At 35.1% G+C, this 25,543-nt stretch overlaps 1 protein-coding gene across 4 annotated transcripts in view; it reads left to right on the top strand.

Annotated features, from left to right (window-relative positions):
• The window catches only part of LOC140756849 (uncharacterized), a 75,807-nt gene extending 54,902 nt beyond the window's left edge, over positions 1-20,905 (top strand). For all 4 annotated transcript variants that reach the window (XM_073092381.1, XM_073092380.1, XM_073092383.1 and 1 more), the window contains exons 2-20: positions 1,186-1,276; positions 1,969-2,471; positions 3,121-3,271; positions 3,762-3,957; positions 4,415-4,491; positions 6,287-6,485; positions 7,624-7,759; positions 8,260-8,377; positions 9,430-9,622; positions 10,178-10,337; positions 10,901-11,411; positions 13,375-13,540; positions 14,906-14,951; positions 15,586-15,693; positions 16,714-16,838; positions 18,141-18,489; positions 19,262-19,415; positions 19,980-20,166; positions 20,550-20,905. In XM_073092381.1, the coding sequence (XP_072948482.1) occupies positions 1,186-1,276; positions 1,969-2,471; positions 3,121-3,271; positions 3,762-3,957; positions 4,415-4,491; positions 6,287-6,485; positions 7,624-7,759; positions 8,260-8,377; positions 9,430-9,622; positions 10,178-10,337; positions 10,901-11,411; positions 13,375-13,540; positions 14,906-14,951; positions 15,586-15,693; positions 16,714-16,838; positions 18,141-18,489; positions 19,262-19,415; positions 19,980-20,166; positions 20,550-20,630 (3,551 nt within the window). In that variant the 3' untranslated portion in view covers positions 20,631-20,905. The remainder of the gene's footprint in view (positions 1-1,185; positions 1,277-1,968; positions 2,472-3,120; positions 3,272-3,761; positions 3,958-4,414; positions 4,492-6,286; positions 6,486-7,623; positions 7,760-8,259; positions 8,378-9,429; positions 9,623-10,177; positions 10,338-10,900; positions 11,412-13,374; positions 13,541-14,905; positions 14,952-15,585; positions 15,694-16,713; positions 16,839-18,140; positions 18,490-19,261; positions 19,416-19,979; positions 20,167-20,549) is intronic.
• The last annotated feature ends 4,638 nt before the right edge of the window (positions 20,906-25,543 follow it).

Here is a 25,543-nt window from a genome sequence, read left to right as displayed (position 1 = left end):
TTTGTACGAGTTTTAGAAATTTATAGTTTTATATTAAAACAGTTCTTGAAATACGAAAATAATAACTGTATCGAACTGAAACTTTCTTAATAGTAAGTTTTTTGTATGTGTCTTTAGGTATAATAGAAATTCAGAGTTTTTTATTCATCTGAGGGTATTGTTGTATGTATGTATGTATGTCGCATTCTTTAGCATGCCCTGCAGCTTAAACAGCTTAATGAATTTTAGCGAAGTTATATGACGTGTCGTTGGATTCGTCTAAATTATGCGAGTGACATTGGCTATATTTTTAGTAATCGGGTTTTTTGTTATTAAAATAATTCTATAATTCCCTTTTTGTAAAAAAATAAATTGATATCTTCATAACAGACTGTCTTACGTTTATTTCTATCGGGAATTGACGTAGAAACTTTTAATAGTAAAACAGCAGAAATATAAGTATTCCATTATTCTTGCGCCTTTGTCCTCAATTACAGTCATTGTACATGCCTATTTCCAATTACATATATGAATATGTTAAAATGATTTCCGTATGCATATTAGAATGCATAAAACGACACGAATTTTTCTTTCCGCTTGTTTGTCCAAATAAGTATTGTTGTGAAGAAGGAGTTTTTTGGTTCCGTTATTAGCGTTTGATACTGTTTTAGTACAACTGTGAATTAGAAATTTAATTGAAAATGAATCTGTTAGACTCTGTTGTGGTTTCAGAGCTTTAATTATATCTTATTTCAATATTATTTTTATGTTAATTTCAAATTACAGATTTTGGTGAAAATTTTGGAAAAAGGAGTAAATTTTGTTTAACGTAGCACAAGGTGGCACCTTTGGACTCTATGTTTTGTTATGGTATTTTTCGTATCTTAAATATATGGGAAAGTTTTATTAAAGTTTGTTGAATTTTGATGTAGTATTTTTTACATTCGAAAACCTTAACATCTAAATACATTTATAAAATATCTTAAATTGATCCTTGATTGGCTTAATTAATAAGATTTCTTCGGAAATATTTACCATTTTTAAATACCTTCCTGTTTTATTGTAAGATATAAATTGTATTTTATTACAGTTAAATGGTGGAATTGACATGGTTGTGAAGTGTTTTTTAAATAATAATTCTCTAGTTAACACTTTTGTTTTAATTTTGGCTTCATGGTTATTCAATGTTATTTTGTTTTGTTACAGGCCCGGGGCTGATAGACGAGTTGGAGGCCTTCATGGCCCCCGTCGGCGAAGGCTGCTATGTGACGCAGTCTTTAGACGCGCGCCGGATCGGGTATGATATTTATATATATTTTATTATAATATAGGAGTAGCAGACGAGCATGCAGTCCACCTGATGGTAAGTGGCTACTGCCGCCCATGGACATTTGTAATCAACCCCAGATAAGATTAGATATTCCTACCTGAGGTCGGCCACAGATGCGCCGCTACCCTTGAGGACTAAGCTGGAACGCCTCAGAAAAGTCTGTCTCCCGTACCACACCCATCAAACCAGAACACAGCAGCGCCTAACACTGCTGTTATAAGGTTGAAATAGGTGTGGCGGTGGTGCCGCCGGAGTCGAACCACAAAGGGTTCTACCACCTTCAAAACTATAAAATTTATAATTACCTTCATTATCGCTCCTTTTCTGTTCCGCTGCTGGTCACGGGTTTAACGCAGACCTCTAATAGTAAAAAGGGTAAATAAAAAAGAAATAATCCTAAATAAAAAGTCTAAAGTCCTAAATTCAATTACCTGCCACTCGGATATTTAAGCTATGAATAATACCACAGAAAAGATACTAAGATTCTCAATTAAAAGGTGTGGAATTAAGGTGATGAAATGTTGATCCGTTTTAGAACTCTTTCCTTTTTGCCCTGGAATTCGAACTCCGGACTCTAAGCGTACGATTGAAATTAAATCCCAACGAATGATTATTACCATTTATTTAAATATATAAAAATAATAACGTTCCCTTTTCAGGGGCCATCAATTACCAGAAAGTCCACCAGACTCCGGCTCAGAGAACCCTTACAGTCCATCAGAGAACCAAGTGTCTCACACGATAGCGGTATCACAAACCGTTTTAGGGCCAGACTATATGTTAGTCCACGATCATTTACCAACGCATGAAATTCTGCAACAGAACGGCGATTACATTTACGAGGAATTGAAATCAGATAATATAGAACACGAGGTTTTAAGGAGCAATTTGAACGATGTAGTCGTTCTTCCCCAAGATCCGAATATCGTTGAGCTGGGGATCAGGACAGTTCGACATGACTTGGGACTGGATCCGTTGTACCAGAACAATTACAACCAAATGAGGGTGAACATGCCGGAGTTGAAGCAAAGTATGATAAACCCTCAGTTAGTTTCGATAGGGCATGAGACTTTGACACCAGTGTACACGAATCTGCAAGAACCCAGTGGAAAGAAGAGGAAACATTCACAAGATATTAATTCCCAAGTTAAATGTGAACCAGGTAATAAATAATCTAATAATGAGGTATAAATGCATAATATGAATAAAGAATAGATAGAATAGGATGAAATATGAAAGGTGTACATAAGGTATAATCTTTATGTATACAACTTGTAGACATTAGAAAAGTAAGTGTTTATGAATGATTGTTAATTTATTTATGATTGGATTAGAAAATATTTAGGATTTTATTTAGAAATATTCAAGTCAGTTCATCATATTTCATATTCACGGATAAATTAGGTTAGTTACAAAACATAGGTATTTTGTATTGTACCACAATCATTGTTTTAAAGTTGCGTATAACGCAAATAACATATTATATTAAGAGATCTATGAATCTAAAAAGGCTAAATAATGAAATCATCTAATAACATGTTGGCAAGTAAGTGCACACTGCAACTCATGGACATCCGTAATCAAGCCCAGGTAGAGTTTGAGTCTTATTTGAGTATGGCCACAGAAGTATCCATCCTGAGGAATAAGTTGGAAGGCGTATTACAAAGTTCCTCCTTTACTACACACTTCAAACCTTAACAAAAGTGTGTTGGTGCCACGGGTGTATCCAAATAGTTCTACTTCTACCATCTTAACATCAATTTCTGTATTACACCTCTCTGTTGCATCTAAAAGCTGTTTTCTTTCTCCAGCGGCTCTATCCCCAGAAAGTGTGATAGCACGACCACCTCCATCAGTAGACGGATCAGAAGCTGGAGACGACGCGCCCCTCCAGTGCATCCGGTTTGCCACTTTCCAACAATCGGTGTGGCATTCGCTGTATGACTGCAATCTTAAACTATTGTAAGTATCTATTCTCTTCTTGCATAGTTTATATCCGTGCATATTATTTTGAAGGAGCAGTCAGTTTACCTAATGGTAAGCTCATGGTGGGCTCTTTGTGCCCACAAACTTTTGTAATTAAAAATATATGTGAAAATATAGGTGAAAACACCCTAAAACTATCGTAAGTGTGTTTTTCCGCGAAGCTGCCGTGTGTTTGGCCGATAAGCTGTTACCATCCATGGCTCTAATGGTGCATTCAATCCCAAATATAATTGAGGCAAACCGCAGATGTGCTGCTATTCTTGAGAACTAAATTGAACGCCTAATGTAAGCGTGTGTTTTACCACAATCTTCTAACCAGAACAGAGCATAGCATAATACTGCTTTTGTTATTTTGCATAGCCTTACCTCTTGTCACAAAAGCTTACTTAAAGATGACCTTGAAAATATTAAGCATAATTATGATCAGAATTTTCACAGCTTCCATAAACAATGCTAATTCTTCCAGACCACCACCCTCCTACGTCGTTGGGGCTGATAAAGGCTTCAACTACTCACAAATCGACGAAGCCTTTGTTTGCCAGAAGAAGAATCACTTCCAGGTGACCTGCCAGATACAAATGCAAGGTGATCCGCATTACGTGAAAGCGACTGATGGCTACAAGAAGATTAACAACTTCTGCTTACATTTCTATGGGGTCAAGGTGAGTTTTGTAGATAGTACATGAACACTATGAAATGGTAGTGTAATGGCGTAGGTAGTAGAAAAATAAATTGTATTTTTTTAAGATGAGCGGAAAGACCTCTACTTTTTCATTGAATCAAAATTTAATCCTTATAAGCGTTTTCTAAATAATGAAAGGTTTTGTTTTTCTTTTCAAAACGAGGTCTTATGATGTTTGGTTAGAAATAGAGACTTTTTATGATATATTGAAATGTTATTGCTGTACTTTCGGGATTGGCCTTCCACGCCCAGTTAGTGAATTTATTACCAATGATTTCCAATTATTACATAAGATGTACATGTTTGCCTCTTATCTATTATTTCATCTAGTTTATCTAAATGGTATTATCCATACCTTCCACGTGATTTACTACTATAATTTCGATTTCGTTGTTATCAATATATTTTAATGCACTTGTTTCTTATATTTAACACAGGCCGAAGATCCTAGTCAAGAAGTTCGGGTGGAACAAAGTCAGTCTGACAGAACGAAGAAACCATTCCATCCAGTTCCGTAAGTATAATGTTATTTATCATGATCATCATAATCATAAACTCATTATTATCTCACTGCTGGACACTGGTCTCCTAAAGATGAGATCGTACTCTACAGCGCTGGCCAAGGTGCGCATTGGTACACTTCACAACACTTTGGAGAACTTCTTTTATATCTCTTAGATATGAAGGTTTTCTCGTAATGTTTTCTTTCATCGTTTAACCTCCGTTTAGTTAAGTATTACTGATTGAAGGTATTAAAAACCTCTGTAATCTGCAACCTTAATTCATTCTGGATTTCTAACCTGATGGAAAAACCAAGTTTGACATCCATAACACAGGCCATTGTTAGAGTGGTGGAAGAAGTTCAATCATCTATTGCAAAATGATCAGGATGAGAGTAATAGTTACAATCAGAACCCGTTTTACCTAAGTAAAAACATCGTAACAAGCTCAACAGTACAATCTAACAATTAGCCACATATCATATTCCTTCGCGTAAAATAACTTCATTGTAAAATAATTCTGAATTATTAAGAAAATATTTTGATTTCTTCACATTTCCTTACAAATTCGCCACATGAAGCAAAAATCGTGATAATTTGCATAATCTGAAACCAACGTAAAACCCGTTTAACCAAAGGGTAATTATGCAGATTGGCTACTTTTCCGAAAATCAATGCAATAATTTTTTTTAGCATGGGTGGCTTCAATTAGTTACCATTGATGATATTCCGTCGGGGGAGGCTAACATTGCATAATTACCTTTTTTTCACCCTTTTTACTGATGACATACTAAAGTCTATATTACTTAATATAATATAAAATTGTATAAATGTGATCATGAATAAAGGTAAGGTCTGGATTGAACCCACCCGATCGCAGGGCGCTCCCGCGCCCTGCTCGTTTAGTTTTATATTGTCTTATATGTTCCAACCTAACCTAACCAATTCAATAGGAAATGTTAGCCTCCCCCGATGGAATATCATCAATGGTGTCACCATCAATGGTGACTAATTGAACTCACCTATGCTAAAAAAAAAATTGCATTGATTTTCGGAAAAGTAACCAAACTGCATAATTACCAACAAAATAACAACAACATAACAAGCTCAACAGTACAATGTAACAATTAGCCACATATCATATACTTTCGCGCATTAACATCGAACAACACGCAACGGTCAGCCGTTGGAAACGTTCGGGAATTTTCACCGGAACATCGGAGTATACGGTTGTGTTTCGTGGTCAGTTTAATTTGGATTTTGCTTAAGCGTTTGATTCAGTAAGGTGAATTCTGGGGTGCAATTTTTGTTTTTTTTTTATATTTATCTTAAAGTAGTGTTTAGCTGTTGTTTTGGTTGGAACAGGAGAGGTCCCATCTAAGTCCATATGGGTAGCAAACGTATTAAAAGAAGTTATTGGTCGACCTTATGAAGGACTCCAGTCGTATTTGGGGTTGTCCTTCTGAATGAAAACCTCAAAAGTCAATAAGTTGCTACACCTGACAATTAAATTAGATTTCCACATATAATAGTGTGGCAGACCAGACCAATCGTAGCACAATTCCTGAACTCTGACTAAGTTTAAAAGTTTCCATTCCAATTGCTTCTTGTCAATCATTTTTATGTCAACTACATCGTGATGCTATAATTTTCAGAAGAGTAACTCTGAAGAACATTATATTACGACCATTTCATTTTACATTATTTGTACGTCTAGTATCCATAAGCGTAAAAAGTCACTGTACTTCCAAAAATTACCAGTAATAAAAATAGTTCATCAAAATGAGTAAAAGAAACCATCTCTTACAGGGTGGAGCTCCGTCGCGAAGGTGCCAAGGTGACTGTGGGTCGACTCCACTTCGCTGAGACGACCAACAATAACATGAGGAAGAAGGGTCGTCCTAACCCGGACCAGCGACACTTCCAACTAGTGGTGGCGTTACGAGCACACACGACTCAGGCTGACTTCATCATCGCTGCTCACGCTTCTGATAGAATTATTGTTAGAGTGAGTAAACTATATAAATGCAATTTTTATTTTCTCTGAAACTTCAATTGTTGTCAAAATTGATAGAAATTGACAACATGAGGGAGAAAGGATGTTCATATTTCACAGACAGACTCCATGATCGTTGGTAATTTTTTTGGAACTACCCCCAAACTTGACCAACAACATTTTGAAATAACACTTCTCAAACCGACTTCATTATTGCTGCTTCTGCTTTCGACCATTGTGACAGTAAGTAAGGTGTGGCGACGTCCTGTCCCAAAAGTTAACGTTTCTAAATCACGCTATCGAAGTTTTCTCAACGTCTTGCATATGAACAAGATCCGAACTGAGATTGTCGTAGGCCGCTGTTCGGGCATATAGCCTATCGAAAGAGCGATTATCCACCGTCAAAAAAAGCATAGTTATTCAACTAGTAGTATTTTAAGACTAGGTAGTGTCGAATTTGAAAGGTAGTGATGACATGATGAAGAAGGGTCGTCCTAACCCCGACCAGCGACACTTCCAACTAGTGGTGGCGTTACGAGCACACAGGACTCAGGCTGACTTCATGATCGCTGCTCATTCTTCTGATAGGACTATTGTTAGAGTGAGTAAATTATAGTTATCATTGTGAAGATGGTAGGAAGGTAACTCCGGATGCACCTTCGTCACCCATACTGCCTTATATTATAGCATTGTATGATTAATTGGTTCATCTGAGAATTGAGTCAACAGAAATTGCTGAAACAATACGAAAGTAGAGGTTGGTAATTAATTTTATCGCGGTTCTGATGATCTATATGAGAAACCTCTGAGACGCAATGGTCAACAATTAATTTTATTAGGATTCGGACGGACAGACGGACGATTCAGAAAATTTGTCGAGCGTCAAGGAAATAGGAAAAAATGAAATAAATTGCGCTGATAGATTGTTCAATTATTCATCTTTCGAGCGTTTTTTTTTTGTGTTTATGAAACAATATGAGATTTCATAGAATAGAATGATTATGTTTAAGACTGCGGAAGGTAATGTTTCGAGCTTATATTATTTATATATTTGTCATGCCCTGCAACCCAAATAATTCCTTTTTTGATGTCTTCATTCCTTTCATTAATTCGGAAATTTTGAAATTATAAACAGGCTGTCTCCTTCCAGGCATCAAACCCGGGCCAGTTCGAATCAGATTGCACAGAGAACTGGTGGCAGCGCGGCGTTTCGGATAACAGCGTACATTTCAACGGACGTGTTGGCATCAATACGGACAGACCGGATGAGTCCTGTGTTATTAATGGTGAGTTTTTTATGTGACTTTTTATAATATGAAAGTAGCAGACGAGCATGCAGTCCATGTGATGGTAAGTGGCTGCTGCCGCCTTTGACATCTGTAATCAATCCCAGATAGGATTAGATATTCCTACCTGAGGTCGGCCAAAGATTCGCCGGTACCCCTGAGAACTAAGCTAGAACGCCTTGGAAAAGTATGTCTCACTTAAAAACAGAATACAGCAGTGGTTAGCAAAACAGAGTGTGTTGTTAGACTTCACATACCTTTGAGATCTCTTAGGTTTGCAGGTTCCTTCACGACGTTTTCCTCCACCGTTAAAGCAAGTGGTCATTTATGTGGTACTTGTAAAACGCACATCATTTCGAAAAAAATATTTATTTTATATAAATTAGAGGTGCGTGCCTGATATTCGAACCTCGGACCTCTAGTTCGAGCGGCCGAGTTTCTTAACCATTTGGCTATCTTCAACTTGTAAATTAGAAACTAATAAAGATGTATATTTTCAGGTAATCTTAAAGTAATGGGCCATATTGTCCACCCGTCTGACGCCCGCGCCAAACACAATATTGAAGAGTTGAGCAGTGCGCAACAACTGAAAAATATTCAAAGTATTCGAGTTGTTAAGTAAGTCAAAACTGTTTAATCACAATCTATGTACTTATAATTTTTGAGTATGTTTTTGAGGAGTACTGTATAATCTATATATGAGTAATCATTAGCTGGTTAGACAGAATTATCTTGTTAGGTAGGATGTTAATGTTAGGATGTAAATTAAAGTTTTCAAGATTGCATGATCTCTTAGTTAGAATGTAAATTAAATCTTATATATAAAATTCTCGTGTCACAATGTTTGTTATCGTACTCATCCAAATTTTATATGCATATACAGTAGGTCTGAGCATCTACTACTATCTATTTTTCATACCCCTAAGTGATAAGGGTTTGAACAACCCATAACATTTTTTTATTTATATGGCAACACAACGTTTGCTGGGTCAGCTAGTTATTTATAAATATGCGTGATCTCTTTTCACTGGCAAGTCGATTAAAATTTGTAGTAGGAAAAACAACATAATGAAAATATTTAATTTATACTTTTTATAATCAGGAATTGTGCAAATCTATTTGCTAGTGCTTTGGATTATACATTTATTTTACACAACTGTATAAAAGGTTTAAGTCGACGGACACCTAACAAAATTATACCATTTTGTTGTAAAAATCATCTTATTTCCGAATCCATCACGATCTAAAGGAGTCTTTGACGTCTTCACATCGGTCTTCTATGGTCTACTCAACTTTTTATATGTAATATAGGAGCAGCAGATGAGCATGCAGTCCACCTGATGGTAATTGGTTACTGCCGCCCATGGACATCTGTAATCAACACCATATGAAATTAGTTACCTTCCTGAGGTCGGCCACATATGCGCCGCTACCCCTGAGGACCAAGCTGGAACGCCTCGGATAAGTATGTCTTCCTTACCACACCCTTCAAACCAGAACACAGCAACGCTTAACACTGCTGTTATAACAGAAATAGGTGTGGCGGTATTGCCGCTGGTGTCGAACCACAAAGGGTACCTTCAAATTCTGAATCCATCTCGGTCTACTCAAGTCTTTTATATCTTCACATCGGTCTACTATAGACTTCTCATACGATTTTCCCATTAAAGGTTCAATTACGACCCCTCGTTCGCCGAGCACTCCGGTCTGCTCGGCTTCGACCCCTCATCCTCAACCCCTCAGTGCGACACGGGGGTCATAGCGCAAGAGGTCAGGCGGGTCATACCCGAAGCGGTTAAGGAGGCTGGTGACGTCACACTACCCAACGGTGACACGATACAGAAGTTTTTGGTTGTTAACAAGGTTTGTTGTTTGAAATATTGCAGTTTATATTAAAGTATTATAGTTAAAGCAGTAATAGACTAGTGGTTAGATATTCGGGTTCTCAATCTAGAGATACGAGATACAAAATTGGGATGTCAGGATCTTCGAATTTACGAAGTTATAAGCGTAATAGAAATAAATTATCACATACACACTCACACGCATTAATAGTAGCTCTGAAGGAAAACGTCATGAAGAAACGTCAATGCCTAAGAGTTCATCGAAATAAAAAAAATCAAGAATTATTTTAAATGACAGAAATAGCAAACGAACCCCAGATAAGGTTAAATACTTACCTGAGGTCGTCCACAAGCGTTGCTACCCCCAAGGACTAAGCAAGGCCTTGGGTGAGTGCTCCTTGCCATACCCTTCAAACTGAAAAAGCGCTACACTGCTGTTATTACATAGAAATAGGTAGACGCGGTACCTCCAGAATGGAACCAAATAGTGTTCTGTCACCTTCAATATATTTATACGCTTATAAATACAGGATTAACGATCTTATCTTATTAACTTGTTATCTTTATACCACAGGACCGTATATTCATGGAGAATCTCGGCGCTGTGAAGGAGCTCTGCAAGGTGACTGGCAACCTGGAGTCCAGGATCGATCAGCTGGAGCGCATCAACAAGAAGCTGTGCAAGATGAGCATCTTACAGAGACGAGATAGTAGCAGGTCCAGCGTTAGTAATGGTGAGTTTAATAAACACACACACAGACATACATACATACATACATACGCACACAACACACACACACACACACGCGCGCACACACGCTTGCCCGCATGCACACACACACACACACACACATATATACATGCATACATACACGCGGCAACAGACACATACATACACACACATCGTAGTGTGCGTAAGACTCAGATTTATAAGTTAGGTTAAGTTCCATATTAAATCAGTAATAATAAAGACGTCAACTCATCAACACGCCTCTCTTACTCGAACCGAACATCTCTACGACATATACATGCGCACGTGCACACATGCACATGCACATACGCACACAGACAAGCAAGGAAATACACACACACACGAGCATGAACACACAAAAACACATCGTTAGTATTTCTAGTTTTGCAGTTATTGCATCTTTTTTATTTAATTTCATTTTAAAGTGCCCATTTTAAGGACGCTTTATGACGACCATTTTTGTATGGTATCAGAAAAAAAAACAATTTTGTACACAAATTGCATTAAATTTGCAAATATGTGTAAAATGAAATAATATTATTTCAGATTCCCGTTTCTCAGGCATATCAAACTCATCCAAATCCTTGTACAGTGATGGCAACATTTCAATAGACCAAATCAGGGACATCGCTCGCAACATCCGAAGGCACGAGTGTTGCCACAAATTAAGCCACAACTCCCCGAAATACACCCGGAAACAGTGCAAAAACTGCCACGTCAACTCCAAATTCGGGAAATATTACAACTACAACAAAACATCAGTGAGGTACTCGAATAAAGGTGAAAAACTTGAAAATCAAGAAAGCAGTTTTCCGACTTATGTCAGTACTTTGGAGACGAATCCAACGAAGTTGCCAGATGAGAATTTTAGTACGCTCTCAAAAAAGAAAGACTCGTGTCTATGGTTGAAGGATGAGGATAGTTTTGGCTATGGCAACACTAAACTCCCGTTTTGCTGCCGAAGGAAATACAGATACGGGGATGCCAGTAGCGAATTGATTTCGAATAAGTTTTTGCAAATTGTTATAACTATTTTGATTTTTATTATGGCTGTTTGGTAAGTTTTATTTATGCGTATTACAATTATGTTCTTTTTTTATTATTTTCATTATTTACGGACATTTAGTTGAAAATATAATTAACAATAATTATTAAAATCGGTTAGTTAATAGTAATTTAGTTTTAATAAAAAAAAACTGTTAATAGTTTACAAAGGCGCTGAAATTTTTGGCTTCATTTTTTTACCCTAATGTTTTCCGTGTGTATGTATGTATGTATACAGGGTGAATTTTTCAAACGGGCCTTCAGGCCCAAATCCGAAACTATAAGGATTAGCGAAAAATGCTGAAAGGAGTTACGAGGCCGATTTTGATAAAAATTAAAACTGCATCATTACCTTTTAAAAATAACTTTTTCCCTGGCCGGGAATCGAACGAGTTCATTTTGAAAAAAAAATACACCCTGTATATTATTCCACTATCTGATAGTGTTGCTTATAAGAATAAAAATCTGAGAAGTAATGATAAATGACAAACCAAAGGAAAAGCCTCAATTTTAAGAAAATACATATTTTTTCCTATTAATTTGGCAGTTAAGTTCCCGCCATTCATCAATTTAAACATTTCGCGTATTAACATTTTTTTTGGCTCAATGTTCCAAATCATTTGAAACGGACATTTTATTCTCCAAGAATTTATATTTTTATGTCCGACTTAGTTAAGGTTATTTTTAGGACAATTATAATAGATTTAACTTGCTATGGACGGAGTTTCGTTTAATACAGATGTAAAGTTGACAATTTGCGATAATGACTTTTCGAGTCAAATCCGAGTGATTACTAAACAAAGAGATATAGAAAATCATATTTAACGTTGAAACGAAGTTGTAAACAACAAACAATAAGAATTTACTATTAAATCAGTTATCTATTTTTATTAAAAAATAAATCCTAAAAACGGCGGTAACTTATTTGCCAAACTATTACTTTCTCATACTAAGCCGTACGTCATGGTCATAATATCGAATAATAAGTTGATTATCCAACAAATTCTTCAATGGTATGACTTATGTATGTTTTTAAAGAATTATACATACATTATTTGTTATGTATAATCCTTAAGGATTACTATGTCAATGTATGGAAAAATATGTATTTTCTTCAAAATTTTCCTTTTCCTTTAATTTGTCACATAACATTACTTCCCAGAATTTGATCCTTATAAGCGACACTATCAGATAGAGGAATAATATAGAGGGTGTATTTTTTTTCAAAATGAACTCGTTCGATTCCCGGTTAAGGAAAAAGATATTTTAAAAAACGAATGTTGCAGTTTTAGTTTTTATCAAAATCGGCCTCGTAACTCCTTTCAGCATTTTTCGCTTATCCTTATAGTTTCGGATTTGGCCCTGAAGGCCCGTTTTAAAAATTCACCCTGTATATGTATGTATATATGTATGTATCTATGCATGTATGTATGTTTGTATTATTGGCCAACCAGATTTCAACAATACAATAATTGTTTTTTCCGTGTACAAAAACTTATAAAATAAATAACTACATAAATCTATGCAACTAACACAATTTAGACGAATCCATCGACACCTCATATGTTAATTGATCAAGCCATTTGGACTGTAGCGTGCCAAAGAATAGACATATTTTTTTTTATAATATAGGAGTGGCAGACGAGCATGCAGTCCACCTGATGGTAAGTGGCTACTGCCGCCCATGGACATCTGTAATCAACCCCAGATAGGATTAGATATTCTTACCTGAGGTCGGCAACAGATGCGCCGCTATCCTTGTGAACCAAGCTGGAACGTCTCGGAAAAGTATGTCTTCCTTACCACACTTCAAACCAGAACACAGCAGTGGTTAACACTGCTATTATAACAGAAATAGGTGTGGCGGTGCCGCCGGAGTAGACACAAAGGGTTCTACCACCTTAAAATGTTCAAATTCGAAAAACATTACCCTCTGCAATCGAGTCATACAAAATTAATTTTACATTCCCTTCCAGCCTAGTAGTAATGTCAGCGCTATACTTCCGCGAACATCAAGAACTGATTTCCATGAAAGAGATTCGTATGAACGAGAAGTTTTCGAACTACCCGCATTACAGTAAATTTAATATGAACGGTGCGCCCGCGCATCGAGCGACACCGCCCGATCAGAACCAAATACAGGTGAGCGGGGACCAAGGTTCGAATCCCGATTCGAACCATAATACTGGTCTTATACAGGGATCCTTTCATACGACAATAAATTTAACCACATGAACATATCCATCTCCCAAGCCTCCAAACAAATTTTCAATCAAATATCGTTGGTACTTTAGGCACAGGATTATTCTTCATTTTTCGAAGTTTCTACACGCTTTGTGTAATATTAGTCCATCGCAGAATTTATAAATCGAGACGTAATAAAACTAGAATGTTGCAAATTCGTCAAATTAAGTAAATGCATATTGTACTTTAATCCTAAGACATAAGAGTCACAATTTTCGTCACGACACTGCGCTGCTCTTATCAAAGGTGAGTGAGTACTTTTTAACTCATTATTTATTTGGTTTTAGAATAAAATTATCGCGGAATTGAGACATTTTATTATGTAACGGGTACTCACGATATGCGTTTTTAAATTTCTTTATTGCCGATATTTCGACCCATATCGGCAATAAAGAAATAAAAACGAATATCGTGAGTACCCGTTACATAAAAAATTGTCATTATTTATTATTAAGTTTGTTTGATATTTTTTTTTTTATTTGATGTCAAGTGTTTTTTTTAATTATTGTAACATGTTCCAAGGAAGGAATAGGACTTGTGTTTTAATAATAATAATAATATCATTTATTCAACAATTTTTTTCATTATCATTATCATTTATTCAACAAATTTTCATTCATTGTCGTATGAAGGTATCCACCTTATATATATTTTTTGAATATTGAAGGAGCAAATAAGCAGTTCACCTGTTGGTATGTAGTCACTGTTATAGCCCGCGCCAAATTGCAAGTCCGCTCTGAAGTTGTTGCGAGCAGGTGTAGTCAGACAATTTGCTATGGCGACGCGATTCATTACTATATTCAGAGCGGACTAGCTGTTTTACGCGGACTATACCAATGTTACCCATGGACATCGACCCCAGATGGATTTACGTCCGTTATTTATAATCAATCTGTCCATTGTTTTACTTACCAAAGATTGACTTTTGCAATATCTTCATTATATTAGACAGTGTTATAACCCCATCTTTCCTATGTAAAAAATGAATAGATTAATTATTATTAAAAACAGTCGATAGAGTCCTATTTAAGGTTGGCCAATGCATTGATACAGCTGAGGACTAAGCTGGAACGCCTCTGAAAAGTATATCTGTTACCACACCCTTCAAACCAGAACACAGTACTTAACACTGCTGTTATAACAGAAATAGGTGTGGCGGTGGTTCCTCTTGATTTGGACCACAAAGGGCTCTACAACCATTTAATAAGTTAGATATGCTTAATAATGGAACATTTTAAAAGATTTTTTAAATTCTGTTCTCAGAATCTCAAACCGTCCCCGCATGTTGCTGCAAAGAAAACGGTGAAAGGTACTTATATTATTTATTTTATTTTATTTAAGTATTCGTAATAAAATTGCCCCATTATTTATAATTATATTTTTCAAAATTGTTATTATTACCTTTAATATTTATGGAAAAGTGATTTATTATGGTCGAAATTGTACAAATAGGTCAATTATAGTACCTATTTCTCTATTGTAAGCTATTGCACAGGATCTTCAGGTGTTTTCTTCATTGTAATAATAATAAACTTCATCATCAACCCATTACTGTCCCACTGCTGGGCACGGGGGTCCTCTAAGAGTGAGAAGGATTAGGTCATAGTCCACCGCGCTGGACAAGTGCGTATTGGTAGACTTCATATACCTTTGAGATTTTTTTATAAATCTTATAGATATGCAGGTTTCCTAACGATGTTTTCCTTCACCGTTTAAGCAAGTGATAATTAATTTCTAATACGCACATAATTTTGAAAAATCAGAGGTACCTGGGATTTGAAACTCGGACCCCTCGATCAAGAGGCTGAGTTTCTAAACCCAGCTTATTAACTATTATCTATTATTATTAATTATTATCTATTACTTATATAACTATTATCATTTGAACATTATTACCGTACATGATTGGTTCAAATACCTAAACTTAATAATGTTTGTTTCAGAGAAAGGACCACACAAAACAACACCAGAGTACGCCACGACAGCCCCAGATCCTTCATCACACGCCACTACAGTACATCCATCTAAGAACTACATTAAAAATATACACGGTAAGCTTATTTTTAAATTAAAATCTTCTTTAGCGGCGTTTTGCATTTTTTGTGATGGGTAAATAAATTATAGTTTAAAAACTAAAAACCACGCTAAAATCGCACAAGGATAACCGTTGATCCTGATTCCTGGCGATCCTGATGAGGTGAATGAGATGAAATTGTTAAAATCGTGGATTGTCATCGGTTATTGATAATTGTTCAAAATTTTAAATTAATCGGACCGTTCAAAGTGGGTAAAAATCGAGTTCAAAGATTCCGTTACATACATACGTATATAGATACAACCCAAGCTAATATAAAAGCGTGGTAAAATTGCTAAACTCGCGTCAGGACACGTGACCTGATCGAAAATCCGTAAGACAAAGCAAACTGCAAAAGTCAAGATATCATCCGGTGTCAGCATAGAACAAATATGTCAATGGCTGTCAGTTTCATTTTTTATTTATTATATTTCATGATTCAGGTTAGGTTTCGAAAGTTTTCACTTCTGCCAGGAATTTTTTTTTTATAAAATTGAAACAACAAGCAGAAAAGTTGTAGAAACTCTGTGGTTCAATTCCGGCGGCACCACCGCCACACCTATTTCTGATATAACAGCAGTGTTAAGCGCTGCTGTGTTCTGGTTTGAAGGGTGTGGTAAGGGAGTCCTGTTTCCGAGGCGTCCCAGCTTAGTCCGTCTGATAGCGGCGCCTGTGACCAACCTCAGGTAGGAATCTAGTCTTATTTGGGGTTGATTACAGATGAGCGGCAGGAGCCATTTACCATCAGGTGGACTGCATGCTCGTCTGCTACTCTTATATTATAAAAAGGCCGAATACTGCCGTATGGACATCTGTACATCCTCAGGTATGATTAGATTCCTACCTAAGGTCGGCCACATATGTGCTGTTACATCTGAGGACTAAGCTGGAACGCCTCGGAAAAATATATCTCTGTATGTGTATGTTTATTTTATAACCGCGTGTTTGTGACGTGTTTCTATATGTATTAATATGTCTGTCTGTCTGTTTGTTCCAGCGATAGACCCGCCATCTCTATCGCCACTCGTTCAAACGGTGATCGCTTCGAAAGTAGCAGAGCTAGTGGGTGGCAGTTGTACCTTCGCTGCGAATGCTGATAATGAACTGGATGCTGATTGCCAGGTTAGTTTACAGATCTTGGTTAGTCATTAGTCACTCAGGTTAATTAAAGGTGAGCCGTTAGTCAGTTAGGTTAGTTTAGATGTCAAGATAGTCCTTAGTCAGACAAGTTTGTTCAAAGATCCAGGTTCGTAATTAGTCAGTCAGATTAGTTCAAAGATTCAAGTTCGTGATTAGTCAGTCAGATTAGTTCGAAGGTCAGGTTAGTCATTAGTCAGTCAAGTTAGTTAGAAGGTTCAGGTTCTTGATTAGTCAGTCAAATAAGTTCAAAGATAAAAGTTTCTCATTAGTCAGAAGGTCAGTGAAGGTGTCAGAACCTTATGTGTACGACTCCGGCACCACCGTCACACTAATTTCTGCCTAATAACAGCAGTGTAGCGCTGCTGTGTTATGGTTTGACGGGTGTGTTAGGAGACATACTTTTCCGAGGCATTCCACCTTAGACCTTAGATAGTACTTATTTGTAATTGACTATAGATTAGTTTACACACGTTTAATGTTCTGTGACTTTACTGAATGTAATTAGTTTTTTGGTCCATTATGTTCAATGAGTCTTGGTTTAAACATGATATTTATATAATTATTATGTATTTTACACGCTGCTAAATAAGGAATTTGGAAAGTTGGCATCAAAATGGCTGATGTCTGCATTGGTAAGGCTTGATTAAATTATAAACAACTAGCTGACCCGGCAAACTTTTTACCGCCTCAAAATCTATTTATCAAATATTGCCTATGTTACTCGTGGATAATGTAGCTTTCGAATGGTGAAAGAATTTTTAAAATCGGTCCAGTAGTTTTTGAGCCTATTCATTACAAACAAACAAAGTTTTCCTCTTTATCTAATATTAGTATAGATGAAATATAGGCAATGATTAAAAAATATGACAAAATGTACTGTGTATAACATATTTTAATAATAAATGTATTTCAAAAATATTTCTTTACGCATCAACTGTATACAAAAAAATGATTTAACATTTTTTTATGAATATTTTTATTATGTTAAAACAAGGATAATAACTTTCTAACTAAATAACAATAAAAAATTATAGCTAATTTGTATATAACAAATTATTTGTAATTTACAATATATACAATCAAGTGTAAAAAAAAAGAAAATCATGAGTAAATTTAAAATTGCCGTGTGAGGCGTGGTTCAAATCGCTAAGAGTACTTTCAATACCATTTTTTTAAAGTACTTTAAATACAATTTTGGATTTTGTAATTTTAAGAACATTTCTGTAAATAATCTTCTTTGTATATAACATTTTGGTTTTGCAACTTTTTACCATTTTTTTCCAGTCATCATGCGGATTAGACCCAGCTCAAACCTATGAAAACCAAGAGCCCTTAGAAGGGCAACCGGACAAGGAAAACGAGACCTTCCCAAGGCCTTTGGAGGCCACGAAAGAGAAAATCCCAATAATCCCGGACATCCCTGAGAAAAACATATCCGAGCCCTTAAAGGGTGATAATGAATTACACGAAATTATTGCTGAATCGATATCAAATCTCCTAGACCCTTCGAAAGGGAATGTTAGTGAGACCGCTATAAGGATGAAACGGGAAGTAAGGGACACTCAGCCCTTATTAAGGAGTAGTTCTGAGGAGATGACCTTGAATGATCATTCTGATGAAAGCAACTCTAAAGGTAAGGGCTAAGTACTTTAGTATCAAGGTATATATTTAAAAAAAATGTATTTTAGAAGTATGTATTTTTAGTATAAGAAAATGATAAAATTTCATATTAAAAGTTAGGTTAGGTTAGGTTAGTAATATTAATATAACAACCATTTTTGAAGGTCCTGTGTTCAAATGTGGATACATCATTGTCACATTTATTTTTAGTAAAATAGTATTGTAGCGCTGCTGTGTTCTGGTTTCAAGTGTATGTATTTGAAGTGTAAGTGGCTACAATCTAAATATATATAACTCGAAGGTGACTGACTGACACAGTGATCTATCAACGCACAGCCCAAACCACTGGACGGATCGGGCTGACACTTGGTAGATGTTATGACGTAGGCATCCGCTAAGAAAGGATTTTGATCAATTCTACCCCTAACTAAACCCTACCTAACCCTACTAAGGGGATAAAATAGGGGATGAAAATATTACTTCGTAACGCGAGCGAGGCCGCGGGCAAAAGCTCGTCGCCCATAGAGATCTGTAATCAACCCGAGGTTAAATTAGATACCTACCTGATGTTGTCCACAGTACACATACTTAAGTATGTCTCTATCTTGCTACACCCTTCAGACAAAAACACAACGGTTACACACTACTGTTATGAGGCTGAAAGTTGTGACGGTGGTGCCGCCGGAATCGAACCACAAAGGGTTCTACTACCTCCAACCCCTAGGTAGGGTAGGGTAACACTACCCTAAAAAGCATTAAAATATATATTTTTTTGTTTCTTCCAGATTGCGACCTAATCCAGATCGGTATAGCCAGCAAGTCTATGATCAACGCGTCTTTATTCACCGACTCGGTGTGTCCTCGGGCGGTGCACAATTACACCTACAATATACCGCTCTCACACTGCTTGCATCATAAACATCTGGATATTACGTTTAGGTAAGTGGATTATTAGATTTTCGTATTTATTTCCATCATTTTAACCATTTTCACCTATTTTTATGTAAAAAAAATATTTTCAGCTTGCATTAGCTTAAAAATACTCGTATTTCTTGAACCAATTTACAACTTTTACTATTCCCGCGTTAAATACAACTCTCACGTCAAGAGCGTTCTTTTTCTTTTTTATACTAACTCACACAATCGTAACAGCCAGTGTCTATAATATAAATGGGGGCTGATTATTATGAAAATAACTTCACAAAATGTTTCAACGATTTTTTTTTACCACGCCTTTATTAGCTCGACCTGTATGTATGTAACGGAATCTTTGAACTCGATTTTTACTCGACTTCGAATTTGAATGATCCGATTATTTTAATTTTTTTTACAATTATCGAGAAACGATTACAATACATGATTTTAATAATTTTATCCCATTCTCCTCATCAGTATCGTCAGGAATCAGGTTTAACGATTTTCCTTGTGCGATTTTAGCGTGGTTTTTAGTTTTTAAAGTACAATTATTATTCCTATTAAAAAATCTTATCTATTTGCCAACAGATCATCAAAACTAAAAGACATTCGCCTGTGCGACCTCCATTGTAAGTACGACACGGCTAAGAATTGCCAATTAAACAGAGATTTGGCTCAGCCGATCCCAACAGGAGAGTTCTGGACTTCAAAGATGACCCTCGAATGCAATATGTACAGGCATATGAAGATACGGGCTGGATTCGTGGCTTTTAAGGTGGGTTCCGTATATTTTCTTGAGAGAATTATTATAAAATCCGTTAGAAGACAGTTGGAAAGTAGGCTGTCACTGACACAATTTAGTAAATTGGGTAAAATGCATACTAAAAAAATGTGGATTTTTGTTAAAATACTGGCCATTGCTGGACAAATATCGTCTCAGAAAGGGTAGGGCAACTTCTCTTAGTGGTAAAACCGCCCATGGACATCTGTAATCAACCCCAGATATGATTAGGTTCCTAGGACCTGAGGTCGGACACAGACGCCCCGCTACCCCTGCTATTATAACAGAAATAGGTGTGGCGTGGTGCTGCCGGAGTCGAACCGCAAAGGGTTCTACCACCTTCAAATATTATATTATTTGTTTTTTTTTTTTTTCAGGACCTTTGCCATTTATCACCGGATCACAAACGACCGTTCGTGGAATATAACATACACATTTACCGAGATTGTCGTAATTAAAAAATAGTGTTGCCAACGTCAGTTGTTGTAGTTTCCCACAATTTTGGGAAAATTTATTATAAATAATGGTAGAAAATTTACAATGTAAGTTTTAACAATTCGTGTAGTGTGGATTGTTTTAAATAAATTTGTAGTGATTTTTCTGTAATCTAATATTTGTATGGCATCCCCAAAATAAATGTAGTGTTGCCAACACTTATTAATTAAAAATTTCAAAATGTATTGTATTACGTTTACATAATGTACGTATAGAGTGGTGAACTTTGATTTGATTGGTGTAATATGCAAGATATGTAAATTTAATAACAAATTAATATTCAATATGTAAGTATCCGTTACTTATTAAAATGTCTCAATTCTGTGTTAATATTACTATAAAATTAAATAAGTAGTAACGAATAAAGATTGACCCTAACCCTCCACCAATTCACATAGGAGCACCCATAGATAAGTATAGATATCTCACCGCCTTGTAATTGAAGGAAGCCATTAAATGGCTAAAAGAAATATCGTTTCATTCGTAAATGATGTAAAAACTACATTTTTTAATATTTTTCAAACACTAAAATACGAGTAGATGACAGTGACAATTTCAATTGTCAAAACTGGTTACATTTTGTTGTTAGGAGTGAGTAATCTTTACTAATCTACGGGAGCAGCATAATAAATTATGCTCCAAGCTATAATGGTAAGAAACGTAGAACAACAAAAAGGATTTGAACAGATTTTTTTATGTTAAAATTTATTTTCTTTCTAAGTTTATGTATTTTACATCAGTCAATTCAAGTTGATCAACTCCATAGTAGTTTTGTATTATTAGTGGTAAATATACATTATTAATTATCATTTACATTATTAATTATACATTTACATTCCAAGTGCAATTATATTATACAATAACATGATACATGTACATTCCCAAGTGCAATTAGAGAATGCCGTCCTCACGAGATATTTTTTGTAATTTTGTTTTTACTTCGCCATTCCCATTTCATTTGGAGCTTTAATGACAAATACTATGACAAAATGACAAATATTTAATGATTAATGACAAATATGTTTAGTTATTTAGGTCTTTTTTAATCGATGGTAGCAATGACAAATGACATGACAAGAATTGAAAAAATATTCATTGTGAAAATCAATACCCTTAGTATGAGTTTTTACGTTATAACCAAAATGACTGTTTTTGTATTTGTTTACGTATTTCCCATACATATCCAATCAGTTCTGATACATTTCGATAGGGGCGCTGATTGGAAATGTATGGGCATTTAGGAGTACTTAGGGTACAGATTTAGAAGTCAATCGTGAGTAACATTACAGATTTATAAGTGAAAGGTTGTTGTTCAGAAGTAATAATTGGGGTGGATTGTCAATAACAAATATTTTTCAATGGTTTTAATAATCAAATTTGGGAACGATTGATTGATATGAAGGGGTAACAAAATTTTTTCGACCTACTTCATGAACGACTCCATTTATGTTTCGTGATGCCTGTATTAGGTATTTTCAGACTATACTTAGTCTAGGCAGACTTTATTTAGTCAAAAATCATGTCTATATTTAAGTTAAATATCAATGGATAAGCCCAGGAATTATTTGCAAATCTCATATTTTTTTAAACTGGTGGTAGCTATTTTTAACTTTTTTACTATTTAATTAATAAGTTACATTTTGAAATCATTTAATGTAAATATTTTATTTCGTAATTAGCTTTAAAACGATGTATTTTTTTATTTTTAGCTTTATTGTTATGGATGTTTTCGTTTTTCGATATATATTTTATGTTAAGATATTATTTTTAATGTAGAGAAATAAGTATAATACTCAGTTTTGTATTATTATATATATTTCGAAGTAAAAATCCAGTGGTTTTTAAAATAACTGAAATTATATGTATTTATATATATATATATATATATATATATATATATATATATATATATATATATATATATATATATGTTTTTCGTTTTAATACATTCCAAGTCTGTACTTAACTAGTTAAATAGGATAATTATAATTAATTACATTATAACGATTATAATTTGTATTATTCATAAAAATACTTTGAGAAATGGTATATTCTTTATTTTTATTTAAATACGTGATTGTGTCTTTTACTTGATTAAGAAAATAAAGCTGGTAAAGTCCGCGTAAAACTGCTAGTCCGCTCTGAATATAGAAATGAATCGCGTCGCCATAGCAAATTGTATGACTACACCCGCTCGCAACAACTTCATAGCGGACTAGCAGTTTGGCGCGGACTATAATAAAAATATACCTGGTATCTTTGTAATAAATTTTAACTTGAATCTCACATACATTTCTCAGGCAATTGATAGCTAATAATTTTTTGATTTTATGTGAATCTCATTTAAAGTTTTCAAGCAATAACTTTTAGTAATTTAATTCTATATACCGTCATATAAATATGAGATAGATGAAAGATATGACTATTTTTTTTATCAAATTGCCCAATTTTTTATTAAATTTCTAGAAAATAATAATTAAAATTAAATAAATTAATGATATTTGTGACGATTTTGATATGTATCCCAGTTAATTAATTATAAATCAATATAAAAATAAATTTGTATTCTATTCTCAATTTAAATAACGCATTATTTTTAAAATTGAAGTTTACAATAAAAATATATATTACGTGAGCAATGTAGTAACGAAAAAGTTATACATTTACATTATCATACATTTTACTGTCGTGTGTCATTTCAGTTAATAAAAATGTAATTTAATATAATTTAATTAATTATTATGTATATGTAGATTATATTAAATGTAAGCACATGTAGAAACTTTAAAGGCATCATTTTAAATCACAATTTGAAAGTAGTTTTAACGTTTTTGCAATAAGTTGTATTGTAAGTGTATTACGTAGATATATTAGAATAATTAGAATAAAGTCTTGCCATATTTTGATCTTTCATTGAAATACATTTGTTTTAAATGAAATCCTTTAAATTTATTTTGTGGTTAACTTTTTAGTTACAAAATGTTTTTGAAAATATCGATTCAATGCCCTGAAATTCCGATGAGCTAACGGAATAACGGAAATTTCAGAGGTAACATCCTCTGAAATTTCGATCGACGACGATCGACGTATCGATAACTCAAAAATATACGATCTTTAATCAATCCCAGATAGGATCAAAGTCATACCTTTTTTTCGTGGGGAAACCCTTCATGGATTTCTGTCAGCTGTGGGGGCAGCGGAGAGGATTTACCGGACTCCTACAGGATAAAACCCCACGGTGTTCCTCTGTACGGCCTTCGTCGTGACAAAGTCGTACTTAAAATTGGACATGGATGCATTGCTATCCCTGAGGACTAAGTTAGAACGCCTTTTATCAGTACCACTTTCTACAACCTTTCAAACCACATCACAGGAATGCCTAAAGGGCTAAAGTTAAGTTTACAAACCAAAGATTTGAAGGTGGTATAACCCTTTTGTGTTACGCCTATTTCTGCCTATAATATGCAGCATATTACAGCAGTATTAAGTTCTGCTGTGTTCTGGTTTGAAGGGTATGGTAAGGGAAACATACTTTAAATCTGTGACCGATCTCAGGTAAAAAATATTTAATCGTATCTGGGGTTGATTACACGTCCATGCGCGGCAGTAGCCACTTATCATCACAAAGACTGCATGCTCGTCTGCTACTCCTATTATATGTATAAAAACAAGATTTATGTATACACATCATTCTACTACCACATTTACCTTTTCTACTATTCACCTACATGCGAAAAGGTCAGGTCAAAATATGAAATAAAATTATTTTATTTGAACAATACATAATATTTTTTTAAATAATCATGAAGAATTATAGGTACAATACATGGAATATAATTCTGAAATAGATGATTATTATTATTATAGGTACTAATAACACACAACGATGATTAAAGCAGAGATAGTCGAAAGTACTAGAATCTTTCATGGTTCTACTCCGGCGGCACCACCGACACACCTATTTCTGTCTTATAATAGCAGTGTTAAGCGCTGCTGTATTCTAGCATGAGGGTTCTCCCTCGGGAGTACATAGTTATCCGGGGACACATAGTTATCCGAGGCTTTCCAGCTTAGTCCTCAGGGGTGTCTTGCCAACGTCCAGAGCTGGATTAACCCTGTATGGGCCTGTGTAGGCAATACAATTTTCGGGCCCCTTTTCTTTACCTACTCTGACTGACTAAATAATGTTTTTTTTTTGCCTTCTACCCACATTCCTGAATACAATTCCCGATATAGGCATGGATGACGTCCTAAGGGCGGGTTCAGACATACGCAGGCTCTATGCGTGCTCAACGCGGGTTGGCTGCGTGTTAGTACGGAGTCTGCAGTGGGCCCCTGTCGATCCTGGGCCCCTAGGCAGTTGCCTACTCTGCCTTAAGGTTAATCCGGCTCTGCCAACGTCAGGTAAAAATCTAATGTTATTTGGGGTTGATTACAGATGTCCATACGGTAGTAGCCACTTACTATCAGGTGAACTGCATCCTCGTCAAATACTTCAGTATTATATAGCAAAAAAAACTAAACAAGTATAATTCCATTGCATACCATACAGATTAATCTCAATCATAAATATAGCATAAAATTAACTATTAACCAAGTAACTATATTTAATGGTATAATGTATTGACGACCTCTTAATTGGCTAATAAAAAATATCTAGGTAACAGACAAAAGTCTAGACTCTAGAGTTGGCTATACACTATCAGGGCTGCTCAAATAGGTGACATTATTTCATTTAGGTAGGTACCATTCTTGCTTTTATTTTATTATATTCATAATATAATAAATAAAACTATAATATATAATATGTCTGTCTTACGCGCGTAATTAATATTTAATCTATCCATGTTTTATATGATAATATCCAGTATAAAAA

This window comes from Epargyreus clarus, unplaced genomic scaffold, assembly GCF_041222505.1.
Source record: "Epargyreus clarus isolate Ecla_fem2 unplaced genomic scaffold, WU_Ecla_fem_2.2 ptg000036l, whole genome shotgun sequence".
Lineage (NCBI taxonomy): Eukaryota > Metazoa > Arthropoda > Insecta > Lepidoptera > Hesperiidae > Epargyreus > Epargyreus clarus.
Note: the sequence above shows the minus strand (reverse complement) of the source record. Positions and strands in the feature narration are given on the sequence as shown.